Below are 26,860 nucleotides of genomic sequence, written 5' to 3'. Positions count from 1 at the left end.
CACATTTATGATTGCTCTATCTTTCTGTTATATAGCCCACTGGATCGTTACGAAATGTACCTCTTTCTTTCTCCCAAATGATGCTCTTTGCTCTGAAGTTTACTTTGTCTAATATTAAGACAGTCACATATCAGCTTTCCTTGGGTTAGTCTATATGTGGCACACCTTTTCCCCTCCTTTAACTTTCAACCTCTGTCTCTATAGTTAACGTGAATTTCTTACAGCCAGCATGTAGTTGGGTCTTGCTGTTCTGTCCACTCTGACAATCTCTGCTTTTTAATTCAAGTGTTCAATCCATTTACATTTAGTGTAATTATTGTTATGGTTGAGTCTAAGCCTACGATCTTGTTAATTTTTTCTACTTAGCTCAGCTTTTTTGCTTTTCTGTTTCTCTTATGCTGCTTTCTTTTGCACTGATTTTATTTATTAACATTTTATTTTATTTCCTCTACTGCCTTTTTAGCTATATTTCTTGTCTTTATTGTTATGGGCTGTTCTGTCAATTCTGATATACAACCTTCACTTCCTGCAGTCCCCTTAGAATCAATATTGCATCACTTCATATTTTGCTCTTCACATTTCTCAAATTTGAAGACATTACAGAGGGCACCTGGGTGGCTCAGTGGGTTAAAGCCTCTGCTTTCGGCTCAGGTCATGATTCCAGGGTCCTGGGATCGAGCCCTGCATTGGGCTCTCTGCTCAGCAGGGAGCCTGCTTCCCTTCCTATCTCTCTCTCTGCCTGCCTCTCTGCCTACTTGTGATCTCTGTCAAATAAATAAATAAAATCTTCTAAAAATTTTTAAAAAAATAAAAACATTATAGGAGTCCAATTATATTTGCTTTCTTTTCTTTTCTTTTCTTTTATTTATTTGACAGAGAGAGAGAGAGATCACAAGTAGGGACAGAGGCAGGCAGAGAGAGAGGAGGAAGCAGGCTCCCCACTGAGCAGAGAGCCCAATGCAGGATTCGATCCCAGGACCCTGAGACCATGACCTGAACCGAAGGCAGAGGCTTAACCCACTGAGCCACCCAGGGGCCCCTATATTTGCTTTCTTATCCTTCATGATATTATTGCCATGGAGTTTACTTTGACATACATAAACCTGATATTACAATGATATTATTTTTGCCTTAAACTGTGATGTCTCTCTCTCTCTCTCTCTCTTTTTTTAAAGATTTTATTTATTTATTTAAGAGAAAGAGCACACGAGCAGAGGGAAGGGGCAGAGGGAGAAGCAGACTCCCCAAAGAGCAGGGAGTCTAACATGGGGCTCAATCCTAGGACTCTGAGATCATGACCTGAGCCAAATGCAGATGCTTAACCAGCTGAGCCACCTAGGCGTTCCACTATGATGTGTCCTTTAAAATATTAACAGAAGTAAAAGCTAGTTTGTGATATTTTCCTACACCTCTAGCATTTCTTTCTTTCTTTTTTTTTTAAGATTTTCATTTATTTATTTTAAAGAGTGAGAGACTGAGGGAGGGGCTGTGGTAGGAAGGAAGAGTATTAAGCAGACTCTACACTGAGCATGGAGCCCTGCGTGGGGCCCAATCCCATGACTCCAAGATCATGATGGAAGCAGAAACTGAGAGTTGGCCACTCAAAGGTCTGTGCCTCCCAGGTGCCCCTACATCTCTATCATTTCTGATACTCACCTTCTTATCTTCAGATCAGAATTGCCCTGTTGATTCACTTCCATTCAGCTTAAAGAACTTCCTTTAGTATTTCTTGCCACACAGGTCTGGTGGGGACAAACTTTCTCAGCTTTCATCCATCTGAAAATATCTTTATTTTCCCCTTGTTTTTAACAGTTTTATTGAGATTTAATTCACATACCACATGATTCACCCATTTAAATTATACAGTGATTTTTGGTCTTTCACATTACTGATTTTTTAAACTGTGGTAAATAGTTATATAACTTTCCATTTTAGCCATTTTAATGTACAATTCAGTGATATTAACGACATCCACAATGTCGTGCAACCATCACCACTATTTCCATCACCCCAAACAGAAAATGTAACCATTAAGCAATAACTACCCATGTTTTCTATTGGCTGCCAGCCCCTCTAGTTTCCTTTCTGTCTCTATCAATTTGCCCGGTCTAGGTACCTCATATAAGTGGAATCATAAAGCATTTGTCCTTTTGCATGTGCCTTATCTTACTTTGAGTTCATCCATATGGAAGATATAGAATTCTATGTCAATGCTTTATTATTATTATTTTTTTCTGCCTTAAGGATTCTATTCCATTTTCCTTTGGGTCTCCACTGTTTCTGATGAGAAGCCAGCCTTGATTTTTGTTGTTCCTCCGTGTGTGATATGTTGTTTTTGTCTGGCTGCTTTTAAGACTTTTGTCTTGGGACGCCTGGGTGGCTCAGTTGGTTAAGCAGCTGCCTTCAGCTCAGGTCATGATCCCAGCGTCCTGGGATCGAGTCCCACATCGGGGTCCTTGCTCCGCAGGGAGCCTGCTTCTCCCTCTGCCACTCTGTCTGCCTGTGCTCACTCACTCTCTCTCTCTTTCTCTGACAAATAAATAAATAAAATCTTTAAAAAAAAAAAAGACTTTTGTCTTTATCTTCACTTTTCTAAAGTTTGACTAAGTAGTTTCTAGGTGTTGTTTTCAAGGCCTTCCTGAGCTTCTTGTATCTGTCAATTACTGTTTTTCATCAAATTTGGAAATTTTCAACTATAATTTCTTTTTAAAAATTTATTTATTTATTTATTGGACACACACAGAGAGAGAGACCATAAGCAGGGGGAGGGACAGGGGTAGAGGGAGAAGCAGGCTCCTGGCTGAGCAAGGAGCCTGATACAAGGCTTGATCCCAATTGCGGGATCATGACCTGAGCCGAAGACAGACGCTTAACTGACTAAGCCACCCAGGTGCCCCTCAACTATTATTTCTTCAAATATTTTTCTGCCTTAGTTTCTCTCTTAGTGCCTTTTAGAAGTCTAAATACATGTGTGTTACACTGATATTGGCTCAGAAGTCACTGAAGTCCTGTTCATTTGTTTTAAATCTTTTTTTTTCTCTTTGTTCTTCAAATAGGATAATTTTTGTGGACTGAATTCAAGTTCACTGACTTGCTGACCTGATGTTGAAGAGTGAATGTGAATGTGTCATTTCATTGCAACCTGTATTTTTCAGTTCCAAAACATTTATATGGTTCTCTTGTTTCCATTTCTGCTGAGATTTCTTATCTGTTTACTTAATCAGACCATCTTTTCCTTTACATCTTTGAAAATATTTATAATAGCTTCTCTAATGCACTTGCTTGCTAATTCTAACATCTAGGTGTCTCTGGGTCTGTTCCTACTGACTTCCTTTTTTTTTTCTTAATTATTGGACACACAGGGAATCAAATCACATCTCCTTCACTTTTCATCTGCATGACCAGTAGTGAACCAAGCAGAGAAGGGGTTAGAATAAATATCTAGGCTTAGGGATAAGGAATAGTCAGCCCATTGGGGAGCTACAAATTAATGAATCTCTCTGGGTCTGTTCTTTATCTGTGAAATGAGAATAATTTAGCCCAAAGGATGGCTGTGAATACTGAGGGGAGATAATGTAAGTCAGTTGCTTAGTGTGTGCTCTGCTCCGAATGATCCCCAACAAGTGACATCTTTCATTATAATTCTCATGTGGATCAGCCCTCGACGCCTCCAGATATCCTGGGTTACCCAACCCACCTTACTCATCCACTCTATCAAAGAAAGTCACATTCCTTTTATTAAAAACATTCCTGCTCAGGGGGCACCTGGGTGGCTCAGTGGGTTAAAGCCTCTGCTCAGGTCATAATCCCAGGGTCCTGGGATCGAGCCCCACATTGGGCTCTCTGCTTGGCAGGGAGCCTGTTTCCCTTCCTCTCTCTCTGCCTCCTTGTGATCTCTGTCTGTAAAATAAAAAAATAAAATCTTTAAAAAAAAAAAACATTCTTGCTCAGAGCTTCATGAACCATGAGCACTTGGATGTGACTGCTAGGGTCAGGCAGAGATACCTGTCTGTGGACCTAGAAAAGCTGAGCACCATGAACAATCAGCTGAAAGAAGCGCTAGGCAAAGAGTCTGCAAGACCGGGCTTTCCTATGACCTTGGGCAAGCCCATCATCTCCCTGAGCCCCCACAGTCCTCTACTATTAAACAAGAATAGTGACACCTACCTCTCGGGGTGATAAGGATTAAACAGAATAACATGCATAGTGTCTGGAGTACATAGTAATCCCTTGGTTCACTAGCTTTAGTTTTTATCACTCTGATTATCATCATCTTCACCATCACTGATATCTGCCTCCCAAGCTGTACATGCTATATCACTCTCCTGGTTTCTCGGAGAAGGGCTGCTTCTGTTGAGTGCAAGAGATGCGCCTTGGGGATCTACCGTGAGCCAGGGACGCAATAATGAGCATAACCTGTCCCTACTTTGGAGGACTCACAAGCTAGCAGGCGAGTCTGGGATGAGCAGATAATACCATAATGGGTGATTGAGAGGTAAGCCCAAGATATTGAGGGTACAAAGAAGGGACAACCAACTTGAGATGGAATTATCAGAAAGAGCTTCTTTTTTTTTTTTAAAGGAATTTTTTAAAAAAGATTTTATTTATTTTTTTGACAGAGATCACAAGTAGGCAGAGAGGCAGGCAGAGAGAGAGGAAGAAATAGGCTCCCTGCTGAGCAGAGAGCCCGATGCAGGGCTTGATCCCAGGACCCTGAGATCATGACCTGAGCCGAAGGCAGAGGCTTAACCCACTGAGCCACCCAGGTACCCCCAGAAAGAGCTTCTTGTGAGAGAGGTGTCTCATGAGCTTAATCTTGAAGGCCAATAATAGTCACTTTTCATTAAACACCTACTGCATGCCAGGCTCTTCACAGGCTTATTTGATCCACATGACAATCCTGCAGAGTAGCTGTTATCATTCTTTTTATATAGAAGAGGAAACAACTCCAAAAGATGTTAACTTGCTTTACATGGGTAAATATCATTTCATATGACTGATCCCCACACAAGTTTGAAGAGTAGGGCCTGATCCTAGGAAACTGGTTCCTTTGGTGGAGGCCCTGAGACCCTCAGTCTAGATGCTGTATCCATCACAGAACACTTGGGATCTTATCCAACTGAAGCTGTCAATTTCCCAGTTTCAACCACCAACCTGAGTTCTCTTAGGCATGGACACTGGCCCACATTGTGTCCAGGTGCATTCTAACACCTGGAAGCTAGGTGTGGTTGTGAATCCAACAGGTCAAAACAGTTTTACCATCAACCCCTTCCTCGAGTTTATGCCTGGGTCCCCAGCCTGCCTTGTGGCCAAAAGAGGGTTAGAACATGAATTCTTCATTTGACCACCCACAGTGACCAATTCTATCAATAAATGATTAATTACCTACTTTAATTGGCTTGGTGACTACCACCATCTTGGGCTGCCCCCCCCCCGTTTTTTCTTCCCACTCTCCTCTTAGTTTTCATAAAAGGTAAGACTACATGGAAACATCAGGAGTATGACTCTTACTGAGGTTGAGAAAGACCATGTAGAGACATGGTTAACTTGTTAAAGCTGCAAGAGGAAACCTATGCTCTTTAGAGAGAAGTTGAGGACCCCCCTCTGGAGAGGATGGTGTTCCTGTCACTATGGCTGGAAATCAAAGCATGGCAGCATAAGACAGCCCTTTGCTCATAGATTCTGTAAATCAGGACTTTAGGAAGAACTCAGTTGCAGTTCTTGCCTGGACTCCCTCATAAAGGTGCAGCCAGATGTCGATTGCTGCTGCCATCTGAAGGCTTGATAGGGGTTGGAGGATCCTTTTCTAAAGTGGATGAGCCATGTGGCTAGCAAGTTGGTACTTGCTTTTGGCCAAGAGCCTTGGTTTCTCTCCACACTGGCCTCTCCATGAAGCTGCTTGAGTGCTCTCATGGCATGGCAGCTGGCTTCCTCCAGGGTAAGATATCCAAGAGGCCAAGTTGGAAGCTGTGAGATAAAGGCTGCCTTTCATGGTCTAGTCTTGGAGATCACACGCAGTCACAGCTACCATATTCTAAGGGTGACACAGGCCAGCCCCTGATCTATGGTGGGAAGAGGCTATACAAGCACATGAATACCAGGAGGCAGTAATCACTGGGGCCATCTTGGATTCTGGTTTCCATAGACGGCATTCCCAAGAAGAGGGTCCCCCAGGGGGGGAGTAAAATAGGACCCCAGACAGGAGATATCATATCCCTCCCTAGGGTCTAGATTTGGAGGTGTCGAGCTGTCCAGCCATACTCTTCTAAACCATGGCTGCCGCAGTACGCTCACTACACGAAATCAGACTGGGGACTGATGCCAGATGCAGCCGTGGGGAGCCACTTCTGGGCAGGCTGCAGAGTCCCACCTCCAGGGCCAGCTACCTTTTGTCACCCTGCCTGCTGCTTGCTAGGCCCCAGGAGTGCAGGGGGGTTAACCCTTAACAACAAGGGATGGGAGTCAATGGATCCAAACCCCAGCACCCCCTCAGTACCAGAAACAATTCTGAGGCTCATTCTACTCAGTTTCTTGGGAGGTGCCTCATGGATAGGAGCCCCAGTTGCCCACAGAAGCTCAATAACGTCCTCATGACTGCCTTTGTTCTCCTTGTCTGTCTCTCCCTGTTCTGTCACTTTCAGAATCATCTCCATTCACCCAACTGTTTGCCCCAGACTCTACTTTCAGGGGAACCCAAACTAAGACAATCAGCTTCACCTCCTGTTCCTTGTGGGTCCCATTTTCTAAATTTACAATAGTCTCTGTTGCTTCTCCTCTTCAGCAGACACATTTTAAGGACTTGGTCTGCATCAGGCACTGGGACTCAAAGGCAAACCAGACATGATGTCAGCCCCAAAGACCTCAGCCTCACGTACAGCAGCCCTAGGCTGAGGAATGGAAGATTAGAGCACGGACCCAGTGTCCCAGGCAAGGACCTGATGTCCCAGGATGTGACAGGAGCCCAGAAAAGGGGTCTCTAAATCAGACAGGAGTCTGGGAAGTTTTCTCAGATCATTTATATTTGAGCTGAGTTGTACAGAGAATGAAAAGTTGGTAATGAGAAAAAGCAAGGGGTGGGATTGGTTGGGGCCAAGGGAAGTTCTCAAGAAAAGCACAAGGGAACAGCACCCTTAAGGAACTGCTACCAAGGCTCTTGGCTGTTGTTTGAACCCTTCCGGAGAGTTCTTCCAAATGCCCAGCCCTCCGTGGATCATTTTAGGCAATCCTCATAATTTTGTGCCATATGCATAATTATCCCCATTTTATAGATGAGAAAATGTAGGTAAGGGTTAAGTAGCTTGCCTGTGGTTACCCAGCTAGCAAAGGGCAGAGCCGTAATTCAAATACAGGTCAGTCTGACTCCAGATCCCAAGGTCTTAAGCCCAGAGTGCACCTGCCTCTATAGTAAGAGGGAAAGGTCCTTATCCGTCCTGGGCCTAGAGAGGTAAAGGGCAAGCAGCACCCCAAGAAGGGGTGGCAGTGGTTATTAACACCGTCCGCCTCCCGAGCCATGACGACTTCCTCCCCGCAAAGCTCAGCGGCAGCCCCCCAGTCTCAAACCACTGCCCCCCTCCCACACGAACCTTCCAGGGTGTAGGATTTTATCAAGGACGGTGACATTTTCTTTCGGGTTTATTCCTCTTGGAAAGCATAACAAGCATCCTCTAATGAGCAATGAGGGCCTCTAGGGTGCAATGAGATACACGATGACCATTTTTGACCCGCTCTGCTCTTTTCCAGAACAATCTTAATTAAGTGGAAGGTGCCAGTAGCTCTAGAAGAATTTACCAACTGGCTCTCAAAGTAACTCTGATTAATAGCAAAGGCACAAAAGTGTCGCCATAACCAGGTCACATGACATAATACAAATGACTGTCTGTTGCTATTTTTAAGTAATGTTTATTAGAATCCCTTGGCGCATAATAAATTTAATTTACGGCCCCGCACAGCCCGACTTACACATGGCCTCCTGTGGCTTAGCTCATTAACACACTCAGGGAAGAAATGAGATTTCTCTTCAATTCTCCTGGTCTGCTTCTCCTTTGTAATAAGGCCAAACTGTGAAACTCTTTGGGAGAGAATTTTTCCATCGTCCCCAGTAAAAATCGTCTTAAATGCTCAATTTTTTAAATCGTCACAGAGGCACACGGCCCAAATTCAAGTACGATGGCTCAGGGCGGAGATGGAGAAAGAGACAGTGAATCACCCATGCCTACGTGAGTGAGTGTGAGCCCCCAGGACGGGCGGGGCCAGAGTGGGAGGCCTGGAGATGCCTGTGGGTACCAGGAATGTTCCAGCTGGAGAGGTGGAGAGAAATGCAACTATGGTCATTGGCCTGTCCAGAGAGCCGTAGGAGAGCTCCGGGCTAGGGGACCAGAGACTCAGGGTCTGATTCTGTTTCTGAGGTTGGATTAGAAGCCCTGGGAGCGCCTTTCACGCTGTTGACAGTCTGATCCTTCCATGTCTTGGCCCACAGACCAAATTCAAAGATCAAACTATCACACAGAACAGGAATCAAGAAACTTGGTCTGTAAAGGGCCCGAGAGTAAATATTTCAGGCTTTGCAGGCCAAGAGAGAACACCGGGGGTACAATACAGGTACTTACATAGTAAGAGAGGAACTCCTTTTCATAAATTATTATTGATGAAATATAAAGTGTAAGAATTAAATACACTATTTTGTCATTTAGGTCTACGAAGGAGAAGGACGGAATTCCTTTCATGGGATAGCATCGGTTTAATTGGGGTTGGTTCAAAGGTAATGTTACCTAGCATCACACCGATTGAAAATATTCATCCGTAATAACCATTCTTAGCACGCAGACTGCACAGACAGGCAGAGGACAGGACTTGGTCCGCAGGCTGTCGTTTGCCAACCCCTGGCATCGAAGAGTGTCTGAGTGTAAAATCCGCAGGCGACCAACCCGGGTTCAACCCCTGGCCATTCCAGTGAATTGTTGGGAAGCTCTGTCATCTCCTGTACCCGCTATCGACCATGACAATAAGGCTGCTGACCCTCAGTGGTGGACACTGAGAAGTATCTGCTGAGCTCCTGAATCTCTGGGACCCCTTGATCTGGGCGGGGCTCTGCGGATCCCGGTGGGCTGGCTCACGCCCCCGAAGGCGGTTACAGATCGACCAAGCAGCTCTGCTGATCTTGGCTGGTCTTGCCCGTAGGCTTGAGGCTATTGGCTGAACCAGGGTGGTCTCTGCTGGGATGGCCTGAGCAGCTTGACCCTGTTCCATGGGTCTCCCACCTTTTGGCACATGACGTAGGGCATGTTCTTCACGTGGCCATGGGGGGAGAAGCTAACGCAAGCAAACCCAGTCACACAGCACCCTCCAAGCTCCTGCCTGCCCCACAGTCTCCAGCATCCCATGGGTCCAGAGTGGGGTTCAGGGGCCCGGATTCAGAGCGGGAGGGCAGAACCAAAGTCCCAGGGTGGAGGGCGTGGGTGCGGCGAGGGCGGGAATCACAGATGCCGACTCATCATTCTTTGCCTGTGTCCTTATTTATGAAATGGTGACAACAGTGGTAGCTACCTTCTAAGGTAGGGAGGAGGGATCCTCCCCCCGACACGAGGCTGTAATGAAAAGTCTGGGACCCTGAAGAGAGCTCTTAGAAGCTCACCACGCTGGTACCATGATCCCGGACTTCCCACTTCCAGAACGTTCATCCGATGACAAACGTCTTCTGATATGAGCCTTATGCCGCACCAAGATTGCTCTGTGAGGTCCCCAGGATGGTCCTTCATGCATCAAAAACATGTTGAAATGTCAGAGCTCCAAGAAAGCAATGTATCTCTCGATTTTCAGTTTGTGGAAGATTTCCTAGGAATGAACACTCTCATTCCAGATATCCAGGGAAACCCGTCCATGAAAGCGCTGAGCCTCCCTGTGGAGAAAGCACACAAGCCAGAGAGAAAACCAAAGCCAGGGGGTGGGGAAAGACAGAGTCCTCGTTTTAACCTGGGCGCCAGGTTTTTTTTTTTATTTTTACAAGTCAATAAATTCTCTTCTTTGGCTGAAACCAATATGTTAGTGTCCATGCAATAATTCTAATTTTAGAAGATGTCCAGAAGCAGAACTGTATTATCAGATTGCTTTCCCCGGAAACTGTGTCTACCTGGCCAGCTGCTGCCATGGGGGCACTCAGCCCCCTGCCTCCCCGGCCTGAGGCTGTTATCTGTTCTGTTCCCCATCACTGTATCAATGGCCCAGAACTTCCCAAGCCACCCCTAAGGAGGTAAGATGCCTCTTTCTCCTTGGAATATGACCCCCAAAAGGTCCCACATTATGGGAGGAAAGGGAAACCTTTGAGCCTCTTATGTAACATAATTAAGCATCCTTCCTGCAACTGCACCTCGGGGGTTGCTCTTTCTTGTCCAATGTCCTATAGGTGATGCACGTTCCACTTTCAAGAAAAACTAGCTTGTGAAACTCTGTCATACAAATCATTAAAAAGACGTGAGAGAAATTGCTAGTTGTCTAGTTGTTTCCCAAGAGCAATTTGTCTGTTAATCATTCATAAGACAATTTCTGATATTCAGCTGGGCACGTGGCTGATCTAAATAAGAAATGTGTTTTCCAGCCTCTCTTGCAGTTAGGTGTGAGCATGTGATTATGCCCAGGTCAGTAGAATATGAGCAGAAGTGTCATTTGATACTTCTAGAAGGTGCGCTTAAAGGAAGGAACATATCCTTCTTTTTCTCTGCCTTTTTCCTGCTGGCTGGAATGTGGATCTGATGGCTGGCATGTGAGCAGCCACACTGGACCATGAGGTGAAAAGAAACCTACAAGCTGAAAATGGCAGCTCAAGAAGCTAGAGAAAGCCTGGACCCTGCTCTATGGAGCACCATACTAGCCCCAGACTTCCTTTTACCAGAATAAATTTCTATCATGGTTAAGCTTCTTATGATTATTGATCATTTCTAGGCTTTACATGGCACTTTAGAGTTGACAAAACCCATTCCCATGTGTATTCTCTTGTGATCTTCCCAGGCAAAGAGAGTAATACTGTTCTTCCCATTTTACAGATGAGGAAACTGAGGTTCAGGGATTTTAGACAACTGTTTAAGATCATGCAGCTAGGTAAAAGCTGCTCTTCCGATGTAGACTGGGTGACTTGAGGGACAGTCCCTCAGCCCGCACTTGGCTTGTCTGCCTTCCATCTGTCCACCCCGTACCCACGTCCCTCCTCCCAGGGAATGCACGATGCCATTCTCTTTCTTGAAACCATTCCGTGCTTTCCCACGGCCCCCAGAGCGAATCCCAAATGTCTCAGCAGAGCTCACGGGTCCCACCATGGTGGAGCCTTTCCCTTCCACAGCCTTGTCTCTTGTTCTCTGCCCCCTCCTTCCAGAACATAGGCGGGAAACAGCTCCCCTGAGATTCAAACCCAGCTCTGCTTGATACCAGAGTCAGTACACTTTCCTCCTAAATCATGACTTTCCCCATGACTCATGACTCACCCAAGAGGGTAAAAGGGCAGCTCTGCAGATCCCTATAATGCAGGCCACAGACAGTGCAGAGGATGGATGGGCTCAGTGGGAGTTGACACAAGGGAGGGGATATTTCCTGGGAAAAGTGATGTCAGCTGGGATCTGAAGGGCGAAGAGGACTTTGCCAGGAAGGCAGAAGGAAAGGTTCCCCTCAGAGGAAACTGCTCGTGCAAAGGCGGGGAGGCATACACAGCAAATGGGTGCAGGAAACCAGTTTGGTGAATCTAGAGCGGGAAGTATAGTTGTGCTGAGACACGGACGCACCGGATTCGTCTGCAAGTCTGCAGCCTGTGGTCCCCTGTAGCACAGTCCTTCCCACACCGCGTCTGTCATCGCCTCTTCCCTTCTCTGCCCACCCCCTCCACCAGGCCCAGAGCTCCTGGAGGGAGGGCAAGGACCCTGTCTTGGGCAATTCTGATCCCCGATGCCCAAGCCTGGCACGTAATCTGCGTTCTGTGCGCGTTCGATGAGTGCCCAAAGAAGGACAGGTTCTCTCAACCATATTTCAGGGACTGAATCCTCCTACATTGTTCTCCGGGGTAGGCAAGGAGCTGAGGGCTGGGCTGGTCAGCTCAGGGGTTAGCAGGAGCTCCTCAAGCTCCCGGATGGCTTCTGACATTTCTGACTAAAGTAAATGGCAAAATCCTCATTCCCCGAAAAATCTACAAAGCTCGGAGACAGACAGGTTTCCAGTCAGAAGCCATTCTGTGAAAATCCTAATGTAAACAGCAAGAAGCCGAGTTCGGAGAGCTCTCCCCATGATGAAAAATTACCCATACGCTTCATCCTAAGACAAGATGCAATAAAACTTGGTAAATTGTTTCTCTTTTCATTCATTCATTCATTCGTTCACTCAACAAATATGTACCAGGCCGGGGGGGGGGCGGTTCTTAGTTGGGGTTCTCCCAAAGCAGAACAGGGATGAGGACTCAGGGAGGTGATCCGTTTGGGAGGTGAGCCCAGAAGGAGGCAGGAGTTGCTGGTTAAGTTGTTAAGGTTGTGGGTGACGGGGCCTCAGTCCACTGGGGACCTGCCCCCCAAGAAACCTTATAGAATGAGTCTCAGAACTGTTCCCAAAGGGGTGCCTGGGTGGCCCTGTGGGTTAAGCATCTACCTTTGGCTTGGGTCATGATCCTGGGGTCTTGGGATCGAGTCCCACATTGGGCTCCTTGCTCAGAGGGGAACCTGCTTCTCCCTCTGCCTGCCGCTCCCCCTGCTTATACTCGGTCTCTGTCTCACACACATATAAATGAATAAAATCTTAAAAAAAAAAAAAAAGAACTGTCCCAAAGAAGAAGTGGGGACATGTGTCCACACTCTGCCCTGTGGTCCAGGTCCTTCCGGAGGCATCAATCCCTCGCATTCGGGGTGTGGCCTGCTGGGTGGGCTGCCTCAGCTCTAAGGCAGGAAAGCAGAGAGGAGCCACTCATTACGGAGAGGACAGGGAGTGGGGAGACCCTAGCATGCGGACAGACTGTTCCTCCAGGCTGTTCTGAAACCAGGAATGGGCTAGGGGAGGTGGTGCACGATGCAGAAAGTGTCTGCTCCAGGACCCACACCCTGCCCTCTGGAAGCTTCTAGAGGAGACGCTTACTAACCAAAGGAAACAGACAGAACAACGTGTGTGTTAGAAGGCAATGAATCCTAGGGAGAAAAAATAGCTAAGGATAATGGGTACAGCCAGCAGGCAAGTGGGATAAAATGTTACACAGGGCGGTCGCAGGGGGTCTAGTTAAAAAAGTGACATGTGAGCAAAGACTGGAAAGGGGCGCGCGCTGCGGGCGGGGCGGGGGGAAGAATCTTCTAGGCCTTGGGAACAGCCAGGCAGGCACCCTCAGGCCGCTTGGACCCAGGGTTTGAGACACAGAGAGGCTGGAGAAAGGAAGGGTAATACGAGAAATGAGAAGGTAAGTTCTGGAGGTGAGGGGGACCCTTCCCCAGAGGCCTGGTGGCACTTGGTTTGTGAGTCACTCTCCAATATTTATGGAGCTCCTACTACATGTGGGGCGCTGCCAGGTGTCTGAACTCAGAGATGACTAAATCAGAGCCCCTGCCCCCCCGCCCCCATGCATACAGGGAGGAGAGGAGGCAGCCTGTTAGACGGGGTTCCTGGGAAGCCTGCCCCAGCCAGCATGGGGGATCAAAGCTTTGCACACTTTCTTTCCAGTATTCCACACTACAGCTCAGTGAGGTGAGTAGCAGCATCCTTGCTTTAGAATCGGGGAGGCTGAGGCTCAGAGAGGCTACAGGAACTTTCCAGATTGGATGCAGATTCAAAATTTATTTGAAGACTTAGAAGACATGTGTATTTCTCCTCCCTCTAACACAGTGTGAGACCTTGGACAATAGGACCTCAGGGCCCCTTTATGCTGTTGGCTCCTGCATGGCCCAGCATAGGTTGTCGCTCAGCTGATGAAGAGACGGGATCAGCTCTCCTGGCTGGGCTGGCATTTTGGTTTGACTGGTCTGGCCGAAGAGCTGGCCCACCAGGCAAATGTCCTCTAGAGTTATCTCTGTTTAGCACCTCCGTTGACATAGGAAAATGGCACTGGGCCAGACTGGGCTACCAAGCATACCCAGTCCTGACAGTTTTTTTCCAAAATTTTAGTCTTTTCTTAGGACTTAAGAAAAGATGACAAGGGAGGGAAGATGCAGATGGTTTTAAAGTAAAGTTCAAAATCTGAGCTTCTTTCTGATTCTCCTCCAAGTCCAAACATCTAGCTTCAAGGGATTTGGACCAAAATATTCTTGGAGGAAGAGTTCACTCAGAGTTTGGAGCAAGACAAATCTCCCCACCTAACCCCATGTAATGAATCCTGCTGGCTGAGGTGCGGGACCAACCTCAGAAGGCCCGGTGAGGTCTTGGACAAAGTCTACGGGAGAGTGGGTTCCCCCTCCCCCACTAGTCAGTCAGGAAGCCATCCTGTCTGGACAGACTCAGAGCCGACCCATAAAAGCTGACATTGACAATTACATATTTAATTCAAGCTGAAGTAATGAACAATTTGGACAATCCCGATGTCTTTTTCAATAATTGTTTGTTTATCTGCAGCATTTCCAAACATAATTAGCCTGCATGATTTCATGGTTCAGTAATGAGTAGTCGTAAAGCATTTCCTCTGTTTTCTTTGTGTTTTACTCAAAAAAAAAAAAAAAAAAAGATCCTTGATGTCAGTGAGGCTTCTTACAAAAGGACAGCATCTTTGCCCCTCTATCCTTCAGAATAATTAGAGATGTCCTTTCTTGAGCAGTTACTATGTGCCAGGCTCGGTGTTTAGACGAATTCTTTCAGTTACTTCTTCCAAGAACGCTGCAATCTAATTAGAGCTGATCCTTGAACAACACGAGTATGAACTGTACGGATGCACTTATACACGGATTTCTTTCAATAAATACAGTACGATACTATAAATGCATTTTATCTCCTTTATGCTTTTCTTAATAACATTTTCTTTGCTCTAGCTTCCTTTATTGTAAGAATAGAGTACACAGTGCCTATAACACATGAAGTATGTGCTAACTGGCTATTGATGTTATCAGTAAGGCTTCTGGTCAACAGTCAGTTATTAGAAGTTAAATTCGGGGGATTTTTGGCTCCACAGGGTTGGGGCCCTTAACCCTCCTGTTGCTCAAGGGTCAACTGTAAATCTGAAAGGTGTTATGTTTCCTCAAAGACAAGGGGAAACAGCTAGCTTCAAGAGTTAAGAAATCTGGGGCACCTGGGTGGCTCAGTGGGTTAAAGCCTCTGCCTTCGGTTCAGGTCATGATCCCAGGGTCCTGGGATCGAGCCCCACATCAGGCTCTCTGCTCAGCGAGGAGCCTGCTTCCCCCTCTCTCTCTCTGCCTGCCTCTCTGCCTACTTGTGATCTCTGTCAAATAAATAAATAAAGTCTTTAAAAAAAAAAGTTAAGAAATCCTTCAGGGGCACCTGGATGGCTCAGTGCGTTAAGCATCTGACTCTTGGGCTCAGCTCAGGTCTTGAGTTCAAGCCCTGCATTGGGTTCCACACTTAAAATAATAATAATAATAATAATAATAATAATAATAATAATAGAAGTTAGGAAATCCTTCAAAGATTAGACTGTAGAGAAGAGTAGGCAATCTCCCTCCAGAGCCTGTGCCCATGGTCAGCATCAGCCCTTCCCTCCTAGAACGTTCCTGGATTCCTAGGAGAGTGGTGGCCTGAGGAAACTCATCTGCTTACTTAAGGAACCACCCTTTTTAATTCTCCGCAGTTCTACAGATGTTCCAGATGTAAAATACGCTGGTTGCTACGGTGTTCTGCCTTATTTGGTACATGTGGCCTCAACCTCTAGAGGCCAAGGTCTAAGTGCCCCAGAGAGAGAGCGCTGAAACAAAGAGCGGATAGTATCACAATTTGGGGGTGCTACCCCAGGTCAGAAAGAGTGAAGTAGGCAGGTGGGCAGGCAGGGAAGGAAGGGTGGGAAGGAAATCGAATGCGGTGTGTCCCCTCAGCTGGTCACAGCTTTGTCAAGGAATACAGCCAACTGCTCCATCATAATAGATAGATTTGAGAAAGCCACATGGAACCATGAACGGGGAAAAGGAAATGGATTATCTCCCAGGTCTTTCCAGACCCTGGTCTCTCCTTGATCAAAGTTCATACCACAGGGGGTTACCTCCACCACACTTGTAAGTTATGTGCCTGGGCCCCTCCCGACAGCTGCAGGGGGCCTCAGATCCCACCCCCCACTGCGAGGGGCTCCATCTGAGTGTGGGATTGGAGGTAGGAGCGAAACCTTTGGGAGTCTGGTCAGGCTGGGCTTGGCCTCCACGGCTGCTGGGGCCCCACCCAAGGCGGACATGAGAGAGACCACACCGAAGCCCAGCTCTACCTGGAGGGAGGCTGACAGTCATCGGTGTTAGGACAAGGGACGATGGCGGTCATGACCACCCTCTCCATTGAGCTGAGACAGGGGAACTGAGCAAATACAGGGAAGTATGTGAACAGCATCCAAGACAGCCCGCCCTTGTGTTACTTGGAGTTACTCACTTCCTCCTATGACGCTTGGATCTAACTTGAGAACAAAATGCCATCGGTTTGAGAGGCAAGGTCTGCATTCAAGTTTTGAAGTCATTCATTGTAACGTCCTAAAAAACCACGGAGGATTAGCAAACCAACTGTGGTCCCACTGCCAGAGTTGGTCTTAGGGCCATAATTGACATTCATCATCTCCCTCCACCCACACTTCCCATTCTATGGCTGGCTCTTCGGGCATTCTGGGCTTCTTCTCTGGAGGCTCTGTGTGTATGCATGTGGCAATTGTCCAACCAGGGTCATCTCTGAGGAGAGAAACTCTAGCAGCTTGGGCTGCCGAAACCAAATACCATGGTTGGGGTAGCTTCAAGAACAGAAATTAATTTTCTCACCATTCTGAAGGCTGGAAATCCCAAGATATGGGCTCAGCAGAGTCGGCTGCTGGTGAGAGCTCTCCTCTTGACTTGTGGACGGGTGCCTTGCCTTCCCGTGGCCTTTCCTCTGAATAGGGGGAGAGAGAGAGAGAGAAAGAAAGCTCTGATTTCTCTTCCTCTTCTTATAAAGACCTGAATCTTATTAGATTAGAGTCCCAACCTTATGATCTCATTTAACCTTGATTTTCTCCCCAAAGTCCTATCTCTAAATACAGTCAAATTAGGGGGTAGGGCTTCAACCGACAAATTTGGGAGAACACATTCAGTCTGCATCACCGTTCATACTCTGCCCCATGCCCCCTAGATCCTCATGGCGATCAAGGACAATCAGCCTACTGGTACAGCAGCTTGTCTCTGACAGCTGCCTTTGGCACGAGGAGCCCAAGATTCCTGGTAGTAGTTCCAGCTTCCGGTCTAGGGGAATGCTCACTGTGTTCAGAGCAGAAACAGAAGCACAGAGTGGCAATTGGAGATAGGCTCCAAGGGGCCTATCCTACTTCTGCTCCCAGATTTGTGTGTTCGAGCTATTGAAGACATGTCTGTGGGCTCCCACTTCATCCAGGAGAACAACACCCCAACCATGCTAAACCGCTGTCTCCACAGTGATGTCATGGCTGAAGCTTCAGCAGACCACGTCATCATTCCAGAAACACTAGGCCGGCCAGAGAGAGAGGTTGGTGGACCTCCACAGCATGCATCGTTCTGTCCAACTAATTGCTGGGAGCTTCCTTGACAATGATGCTATCCAATGAGTATTAATGTGGGGCATTGTCTACTCCCATGTGTCTACTCCCATGCGCTTATGCCTTCATTGTCTACCTGACTTCCATGCCCATGGATTTCTACTCTCATTCTTTGCATGCTCCTAAACACTTAGCCTTGTAGAGAAGCCAGGGTATGTCTGCACTTCTGACCTCTCTCCTTCCACCCTTTAATAGGGAGGTAATACAATGGTGCTGTTCCCAACTAGCACCAACATATTGCATTGACCTGCATGTAAATAAGGCCCTGGTCCTTTCTTCCTCCAACAGACTGGCATAGGAAAGCCTCACTTTGAGACTCTGGGTACAAGTGAAGGAAGAATTTCCACAGAGATCAGTGAGAGAAGGATCTGGGGCATGTCTTTAGGTAATTTACCGGTTCCTTCTGGATCTGGTAGAGCCTGGTCCTAAGCCTACCACACCTATCAAATGTCAGATCGCTTCTGAGTCGCGCCTGATCTTTGCACTCGGTGGCATTTGGGTGCCTTTCAGAGGAACCCAGCCTCCTTTTCAAGTAATGGTCTCCGTGCTGTGAAAATACCCAGATAATTTTCCATCGCGGTAGCTGATGTCATCTTTTTGCTCTAACGCTCTTGATTATTTTAAAGACAATTCATACAAACTGAGCCATAACCTTGTCAACTCTCTATCGATCTCATCCCTAGCGACACCATAGCCTACTAACCATTGACATAGACAATGATGACTTAAGACACCCTAATTGCCACTCCAGCTTTGCTTCCCATTTGGTAATTGGGTTCTCTTTCCCTCTTGTGACCTACTAGGCCAGCCGACCTTTGATGGCCACAAGTCAATGTCGCCACCATGTCCCATCATTGAAGCTGGCCTTTAGAATATTGCCATCACTGGGCTTCTCAAAGATGCTGGTGCTTCCCACACTCCCACCGGGCCTTTTCTTTCTAGCTCAATGAAGGGAATGCCCTTGGGGCCATCCCAGGAAACATAGCCAAGTGAGAGCTCTCACTGAGCTAGATCCTCAGGTCTGATGATTCTAATATTTCTAGCTCTCTCTGGGCCTTCTGTTCCTTTTCCAATAGCGTGCCAAAGAAGCTTTGGCATCTCCCCTTATTGTCCTATAGGATCTTGTCGTGAGAACGAGCACCATGTCACAAGGCAAGTGCTGCAATTAGGTCATCCCTTGCTCTCCAGGCCAGGAGGAGCTGTTTCATTCTGACAGAGGGGGAGAGAGGTGCTTCTACCAGCCAGCACAAATAGGGAGATTTGGGGGGGGTCAAGATTTTTAGAGCTTGACACCCTCATGTCTCGACTCCAGATCACAAGGTCTGACTCCTTCCCTATCAGAGCCCTCACGTGGACCCAGGACACCTGCGTGGCTACAAGCTTGGTCTCCCTCAGCCACCAGACAACCAGCTCCTGGAGGCTGATTTTCAGCAAGGTCCATTTTGTGGCTGTCAAGAGATAAGAGTGACCATAAGGCATTCACCAGCATGCCTTCGGTTGGCAAATGGCTTCTGTGAGCCTATCATCATCCTTTCCAAAAAACCTCCAGTACCGTCAGAAGCCATCCATCCTCATGATCTTAGTGAAGATCGTTTTCCTGACATTGATCAAATGCGGCAGCCATGTTACCTCCCAGAGCCTCGCTTTCTACCTGCATCTCATTCCCAGTAGCCACAGGTGAAGCTTTAGAAATTGTGACGTCACTATATGCCATGCAGGACCCTGTTCGCCATCAGTGATGGGGTCCCTATTCCCTTCAGACAGATGGGAAACCCGGCTCCCACATCCCATCCTGAGGATTCGCTTTCTGGGGCCACCTGTGGTCCCAAGTGTACCACAAGCATGAAGCGATGTTTGCAGGCTGATACTTTCTTGAGGGATACAGCCCTCAGTTTACAAAAATAAGGAGGCAAGGGGAGGGAAGCAAGCAAGGAGGGAAGGAAACACAAGAGTGTGTGCTTTTGAGCAGACCGGGTCTTCAGAAGAAAACACTGCTAGTCATGCCTCCCAGCCAGCCCCTCACACACCAAAGGAGGCCACTGGGATCCAGGGACCAGGTCTGTCCTCTTGTCTTTCATTGGTCAAAATTTGCTCTGAGGGTTCAACTCCCCTGCATTTCTGAGGAGAGTTACCTGGGCCCCTGTAGGCACATGCCAGGTACTGTGCAGTGGGTTGGCTCTGAGTCTAGAAAGGGTGAGAGGAGCTGGACCCCACCCCCACCCCCAACCGTGGTCCTGCCAGGGCTTGAGGGGGCCCATGACAGAGCCTGGTCTTCCCCAAAAGGCTGTGATATTCTATCATGTTAGGAGGACCAGGAGGCTATGGGGCCCAGTGACATCCCAGAGGTACACAGATTGGGTCCAGTCCAGGAGTACTGAAGACCAGAATGTAGGATACAGGGCTTTTCAACACGTAAAACCTGCCCGGGGCCTCTCATAGAAGTGTGTGAGGGCTCAGAACTCCTGAATCCCAGGGGAGCAGCGGTGTCCTCCCGGGCGAGCTCCTCACGTCTCTGAAACTGTCAAATGGAGCAATTACCTTTACCTCAAAGAGTTGTGAGAAGGGCATTAAAATGTGATATAAAGAACATTTAAAAAAATAATTCTGATTTTTTTGAGAGGGGGGAGGGGCAGAAGATAGGAATCTCACGTAGACTCCCCGCACTCTGGCCTCGCTCTCAGGACCCTGAGATCATAACCTGAACCCAAATCAAGAGTTGGTCGCTTCCCTGACTGCGCCACCCAAGGACATTTTTTAACTGGTAAAGAGTTCCATATATAAACATGTCAGGTTGTTGTCACATCTAAAGATTGAGATGGTGAATTGAACAAAATCCCCTGATGGGCTTAAGTAGAAAGGCATTAAGATAATCAGTGTTCTTTTGACCTCAGCTGACAAATAGTGGCTCTGTATTGTGACTCATTCTCTTGCTTCAGACTCTTTCTCCTGAGAGAAAGTCACCTGGGGAAGCCCCCTCTCCAGCATTTTCTTCCCATGCCTCCTCCCTCCAAGATGGTCCCTCCGTGATGGCTCCCTGCTGTATACCAGCCTCAGACGCTCTGTCGGGCCCTTCATAGGTGCTCACAGACACCACGTACGGGATGAATGCATGAATGAACAAGTATCTCCACATCTTCGCCCAAGGGGCCCCCAACACTTGAAATACTCCCTCACTCCCCACAGGTCACTGTACCCTGGAAGCCTTGACTGTCCCCCCTCCCTTGTCTTCTGGCCTGTCCCCTGCAGGCCCCTTTCTCACACCACAGCCCTGGAGGGCAGAGTGGCTGATTTGGTGATCTGTCTCCCTGACTGTTCCCCCTGGTTTTGTTCAAAGGCACGGAGTCTCCCATTCACAGTTGTCCCCCTGCCTCTCCCGGGCTCAGAAGTGGCTCACGGAATTTACACAGAGAGCCGTCTGGGTCGGCACTCTGCACGCAGTGGTCCCTGGGAAATTGGTCGGAAACCTGGCTGCAGAGCTGTTGATATGAGCGTGTTTATGTCACTCAGGGTGCCCACAGACACTGAGAACAGAACTAAATAAATGTTTCTTAAGGGCATAAACTACGGTGTCTGACTCTGCTCTTAGTCCCCAGCCCCTGGTTCCCTCCCTCGCTCAACCTAAAAATAGGATTGTCCATGCCTCCGGGACCTTCTGGAAGGCCACTCCATCTGTCAAAGTGCTTCCCAAGCGCCGACACCCCAGGCGCCCAGCGGTTGCGCGTCCCTGCGGGGAGCGGTCTAGAAGGCCGGGGACCGCAGGTTTGGGAGAAGCGTGGCAGGCTCCTTCGCGACCGACTTGTTGATAATCTTGTTTCCAGCGGAGGAGTTGGACATGGTTGAGGTGTTGAGGTCCTCCCTGGGGCCCTAGGCAGCTCCCTCCAAGAAGCAGCGTGTGGCTGGGGAGGTCCCCGGGCTGAGACCACGGAAGGGACAACAGGGCCCTTGGCCCCGGGTGAGGCGGCTTGCACCTTGGAGCCCCTACACCCAGGGGAGTCTGCCGTTCCGAATGGGGCGGGGGAGGGGAGACAGTCCGCAGGGACCGAGCGCAAAAGGGGGTCTCCACGAGTCGGTCCTTGCCCCCTTCCCGTCGCCGTGGAGAAACTTGGAGTGGGGGGGGGGAGGGCAAGCGTGGAGCAAGACCCCCCGGAGCTGGGAGTCTTCTTCCTCGCGGGTGAATAAATAAATTATTAAGCGCCCAATACACAATAGCCTCGCTAGATGGAGACGAGGAATCACTGCGGCGGCGCTGGCGGCGGCGGCGGGGAGCGCGGGCGGGAGCGCAGCCCGGGGCGGGAGGCGGGCGAGGCTCTGGCGAGGCTCACGTCTGTTTTCCTTTTTCGTGCATTATTTATTTCGCCTCCGCCCGCGGCCCTGCTGCCCGCGCGGGCGCTCCCGCGCAGCGCCTCTCGCGGGCGGGCGTGACGGGCTGGGAGAGCTCGGGCACCCCCGCGCCCCGGGCGGCCGCGCGGCGCCACCGGGAAGGGCGGGGATCCGGGGAGGCTTGCGCCGGCGGCTCCAGGCGGCTCGGAGGCGACTTTCCCCGCCCTCCCCCTCCGCCTCGGGCCCCGGCGCGGGGTGCCGCCCCTCCCGGCCCGCGCGCGGCCGGGAGCAACCCGGAGCCGCCGCGCCCTGCGCCCCGTGCGGGCGCCCCGCGCCCGGCCCCCGATCGGCAGCCCGCTCGGCCCCAGCCGCGCGCAAACTTTTGCTCCGCTTTCCGGCGCTCCTCCCCGGCATGTGAAGCCCCCGGGCGCCCGCGCAGTCGCCAGGGTGAGGACCGAGGCCCCGCCTAGAGGGCGGGGGACCGGGGAGGCGGCTGGCTTTAAATGGGGGCCGTCCGGCGGCTCGGGAACAGTCTGCCGCGGGGGGAGCGCGGACCTCCCTTCCCCGCGCCGAGGATCGGCCGGGGCCGCCGCCAGGCAAGGTGGCGTGAGGCACTGGAGGGGTGCGGGCAGAGAGGGAAACCGGGGGTGGGGTGGGGGAGGCTCACGCCCTGAAGCGGGAGGCCGGGGCTCGGGAGAGCGCGTGAGGGCAAATGGGGTGCGCACGGAGGTGCCCATGTTGCAGTGTGCGCAGTGAGGGCCGGCGGGGCAGGGAGGGTGCCCGCAGCTTGTGATTTCCTGGTGCTGTGCATGCGGGCTCAGCGACTGAGCAGGCAGGGGTCGGTGGGTGTGCACGGCCGTTTCCGTGGGTGTGTAGGCTGGGTGAGAGATGCCCGCCGGGTTTGAAGTGTGCTCACAGTGGGAGTGAGTTGTGCACGGCTGGGGAGGTTTCTGGGGAGATGCACTAGGTTCCGTTAAGTGTGCTTGGCTCTTTCTGGAGGCGTGCACGGAGCCAAAGTGTGCACGCAAGATTCTGGGGGTGTGCCCGGGGCCAAGGGATACACATAAGGTTCGGGGAGTGTGCGCCAGGGTTCGGGGTTCCGGAATGCCGGCTTCTGTGAGTGTGCACGAAGGGTCAGCGAATGTGCACGCTGGAGGAAAGGGGCGGACTTGCTTTATGAGGGTGCCCCAGGGTGCGGGGCGTGCCCGCCCAACCCGGACCGCTACGTGTGCGGGTGCGCGCAGGCGTTGGTGCCCGCGCGGCGCCCGCCTGACCCCGGCTTTTGCTCCCCCGACAGTTCGCCCCCGAGAGCCCTGGTGCCGCGGGCCGAGATGCTCCTCCGGGACTTGGTGCTGCGCCGGGGCTGCTGCTGGCCCTCACTGCTGCTGCACTGCGCGCTCCACCCGCTCTGGGGCTTCGTGCAGGTGAGCGGCGGTGGCCGGACGGTATGGGATGCCGGGCTGGAGGTCCTCCTCCCGGGCAGGACTGGGGGAGGGGGTGTGGTGCTTCACTCCCACGACCCTGGCTTCCTGCAGCCGCCCCTCTGGTTGCTCCCTGGGAGAGTTTAGGAAAAGAAAAGGTGCGTGCTCTCCACTCTCTCTATCGTCCATACTCTGGTCCTGGAAAGATGAGGGGTTGGGGTGGGGGAACTCCCCGGTAGGCCTCAGTCCTGGGCTGCTAAGGCCTGCAGGACGGGGCCTTGGAGCAGAAGGGGCCTGGGAGTGCCTTCCTGATGATAACATTCTGTGGCAAAAATGTGGGGAAAGAAACCTTAGAGCTTCTACAAACTTGAAAAGAAAATGATGCTAAGAATTATACATTCTTTATTTCCCACCAGAATCACTAGTCAACTTCTACTTAGCCTTCTTAAACTGGGCTTACCGCGCCTGGGGCTGTTTTCTGTAGGCCGCAGAGTTGGGGGTGTGGACAGGTTGTGCGTGGTGGCCCCCCCGTGGAGATGTGGGAAGGAACTAACCATCTGTGAGGATTGCCTGGGCCTGGAGCCCTCACGGTGGGCCCCCGAGACCCCAGGGCACAGGCCAGGTGGTCACCAGCTGCAGTGACTTCTGATAGGCTCAGGGAGAAGGTCAGATGGCATGGCCCCTGGTACCTTCCAGAATGTCCACGGTCAGTGGTACAGTGGAGTGGTGAAGTGAACTCGTGTCAGCTCTGCATTTTGAGCCCCAGCTCTGCTCCTCACTGGCTCAGGACCTCAGGCAGTGCCTCTCTGAGCCTTGCTTTCTTGTCCTTACTGTGCTATTGTAAGTACTTGAGGATACCGCGCCAGGAAAGATCACTTAGCGCAGCACCTGGACCGCCCCGTGGTGGCCGTGACTTACAGCAGCCATGCTAGTAGCGGTCATGCCGCTCTTCCCTCAGCATGGCCAGCCGCTCTCTTGATCACGACAGAGTCTGGTGGGCATTTTTGAATTTTCAGCGGTTCCACAGATGCTAGAGGACATTTTTGCTGTTTTGAGCATTGAAATCCCCAACTCTGGAGGTTTTGCGGCTTTATGGGGTTCTGGTGGCCTTTGGGGGGTTTGGGATCTTTCGGATGGTTGCCCCCAACTAGGGGACGATCAACCAAAGAGGAGGGGATGGGGTGAGACCCCTTGCTGGTCTGCTGCGGGCCTTAAGCTGCCCCACTCGATGGGGCCCCGCTGGGAGCCAGCTGTCCATCGTGCTCAGATGGTGGCCTGGGTGACCATCAGGGAGCACCAGGGGCTCTCAGGCTGCGGAAGGAGCATGCTGGTTGAGCAGGTGGATGGGCTGGGGTCTCCCCTCCCCACCCCCCAGCCCCAGCCGCAGCCCCAGGCTCATCTTCTGCGCTGGCAGCTCCGGCTTGCCTCTGTCTCACTCACGATTGTTTTCCTTCCGGAATTGACAGCTTTGTTTAATGTGTGAAACGGCAGTTATTAAACTCAGCTGTGCCTCCTCAGGATTCAGGATTTTGTCACTTCTAAACACTTGGGCGGCTCGGGACCAGCTTCCCTTGTGCAACTTTCAGTTGAACCTCGGATGTGAAGTTCACTGCATTTTTCTATTCGTCTGTTTACGGTTTTCCTTAACACTCCTAGAGAGCAACGCGATCTTGTCAGTCTCCGAGGCTGGCATTCTGTGGCGTGAACTAGCAGGATTCCAACAGCAGACCCGCCACCTCCCCACTGTCACCACCAAAAGAAATAATTTTGTGACCGCAGCTCAGTTTTTTAGCAACGTCCTTCAGCCAGGCAGTGCTCACCCAAGCGCGCACGCATGCCTGTGTGTGTGTGTGCGTGTGTGTGTGTGCGCGCGCGCGTGTGTTTCACATGCTGTTACTCAATATAAATCAATTTTCGTGAAAATCAATTAGAAAAGGAGTCCTCCAGACAAGTAAAATGGGCAAGCTGTTGGCAGGAGGCTCTGGAAAAATTAATCTACAAATGAAAAGGGACTGAGAAGCCAAGGGAAGAGAGGCTTTGGAATGGATAGCTCTGGTTTTTAAGGGAAAGAGCTGAGTCCAGAAGAACAGAGGGGAGAAGAGAAAGATACAAGTGCACGAGGGCCATGTAGTTCCCTCTAAGTGGAGAGACTGAAATCTGCTACATCATAGGAGTTTCTTGAATATAGAGAAAGAGCTCAGAGCTGTCTGTGCTTTCATAAGCATTTTGCTAGAAGAATCCCCCAAAGTTGTAAACAGTTGTAAACAGTTGACCAGCATATCAAAGAGCTGTAATTAATAGGCTAATTGGTGAAGGACGAGACCTGTGGTCCCCCGGAGCTCCAGGTTCCCACCTTAAAATCAGCCTGAAGCCTCTGGCTGCCACCCAGAGGGTAAGAAACATAACCATTAAAGTTGGATGACATTTAAATTGCCACAAGGTTGGTGGGGGCATTCCCTAGCCTTCCCCCGTTCTTTAATATGTCTCGAGTTGAGATCCTAGGCTTTTGTGATTCAGGGTTCTTCTAAGTTCACTTCCAGATGATTCCTTTTTTGCAAGCCAGGAGGATGACAGGCTGGCAAATTTATTAGGTGTGACAGGAGTGTGTCTCATCAAGTTAGTGTGATGCTGGCCTGTCTCCATAAAAGATGCCAGAAGCCATCATCTTTGTGGGCGTTCCCTAGGGAGACAGGCTCTGATCCGGGCCAGCGGTCTCTGTGCGCTTAAGGGGAGCCACCAGCGGCGCTGAGCTCCCCGCTGTGATCGGTCACTACACCTTGGCTTATCTCATCTGCAGCATTGATTGGGCAACTACTGTTTGCTAGGGCCTTTGTGAAGTGCAAGAAGGGAGCGGTCCCTGGCCTCTTGGCACTGACAGTCTGGCGCTGGAGAGAAAATTAAGTAATCAGAGGCAAGAGAACTCAGCAGGAGCAGACGGCTTAGGGACGAGACCTGGTGGAAGAGCCAGAGGAGGCTCGCAGAGGCAGCGCTGCGGCTGAAGCGTGAACAAGGACAGGATAAGAGCAGGATGCGGGCACGAACAAAGTGTCCAGGCAGAGGGAGTAGCCCGGAGGCCAGAGGGGAGAACGGGGCATTGGTGGAACTTAGGGGAGGGAAGTCCCAGGTAAGGCCACTGTTGAAAGCCACTAACATAATGCCTTATAGTTTGGACACGGTCCTGAGGGCTATGGGAACCATTGAGGTTTTGAGCAAGAAATGACACAGTCCCAGACTGGCATTTTAGATCTTGGTCCAGGCCCAGCAAAAAGATGGATTTGGGGAGGCGGGGGGTGTCACAAGGGGGCAAAGACACTGGGGAGGGGAGGGTTGCCAGATTTAGGCAGGTAGAACTATAGGACATTTAAATTTGAATTTCAGTTAAATTTGAATTTGTTAAATTTGAATTTCAAATAAATAACACCTCATGCTTTAGTGTAAGTAT

At 50.0% G+C, this 26,860-nt stretch overlaps 1 protein-coding gene across 1 annotated transcript in view; it reads left to right on the top strand.

Moving 5' to 3' along the window:
* Window positions 1-23,328: 23,328 nt before the first annotated feature.
* The window catches only part of PRIMA1 (proline rich membrane anchor 1), a gene marked incomplete at both ends in the record, with an annotated part of 56,345 nt that continues 52,813 nt past the window's right edge, over window positions 23,329-26,860 (top strand). The window contains one exon of the mRNA XM_080809395.1: window positions 23,329-23,421. Within this exon, the coding sequence (XP_080665521.1) occupies window positions 23,329-23,421 (93 nt within the window). The remainder of the gene's footprint in view (window positions 23,422-26,860) is intronic.

This window comes from Martes martes, assembly GCF_963455335.1.
Source record: "Martes martes genome assembly, chromosome: 7".
Taxonomy (NCBI): domain Eukaryota; kingdom Metazoa; phylum Chordata; class Mammalia; order Carnivora; family Mustelidae; genus Martes; species Martes martes.
This window is presented reverse-complemented; position numbering and strand designations above follow the sequence as displayed.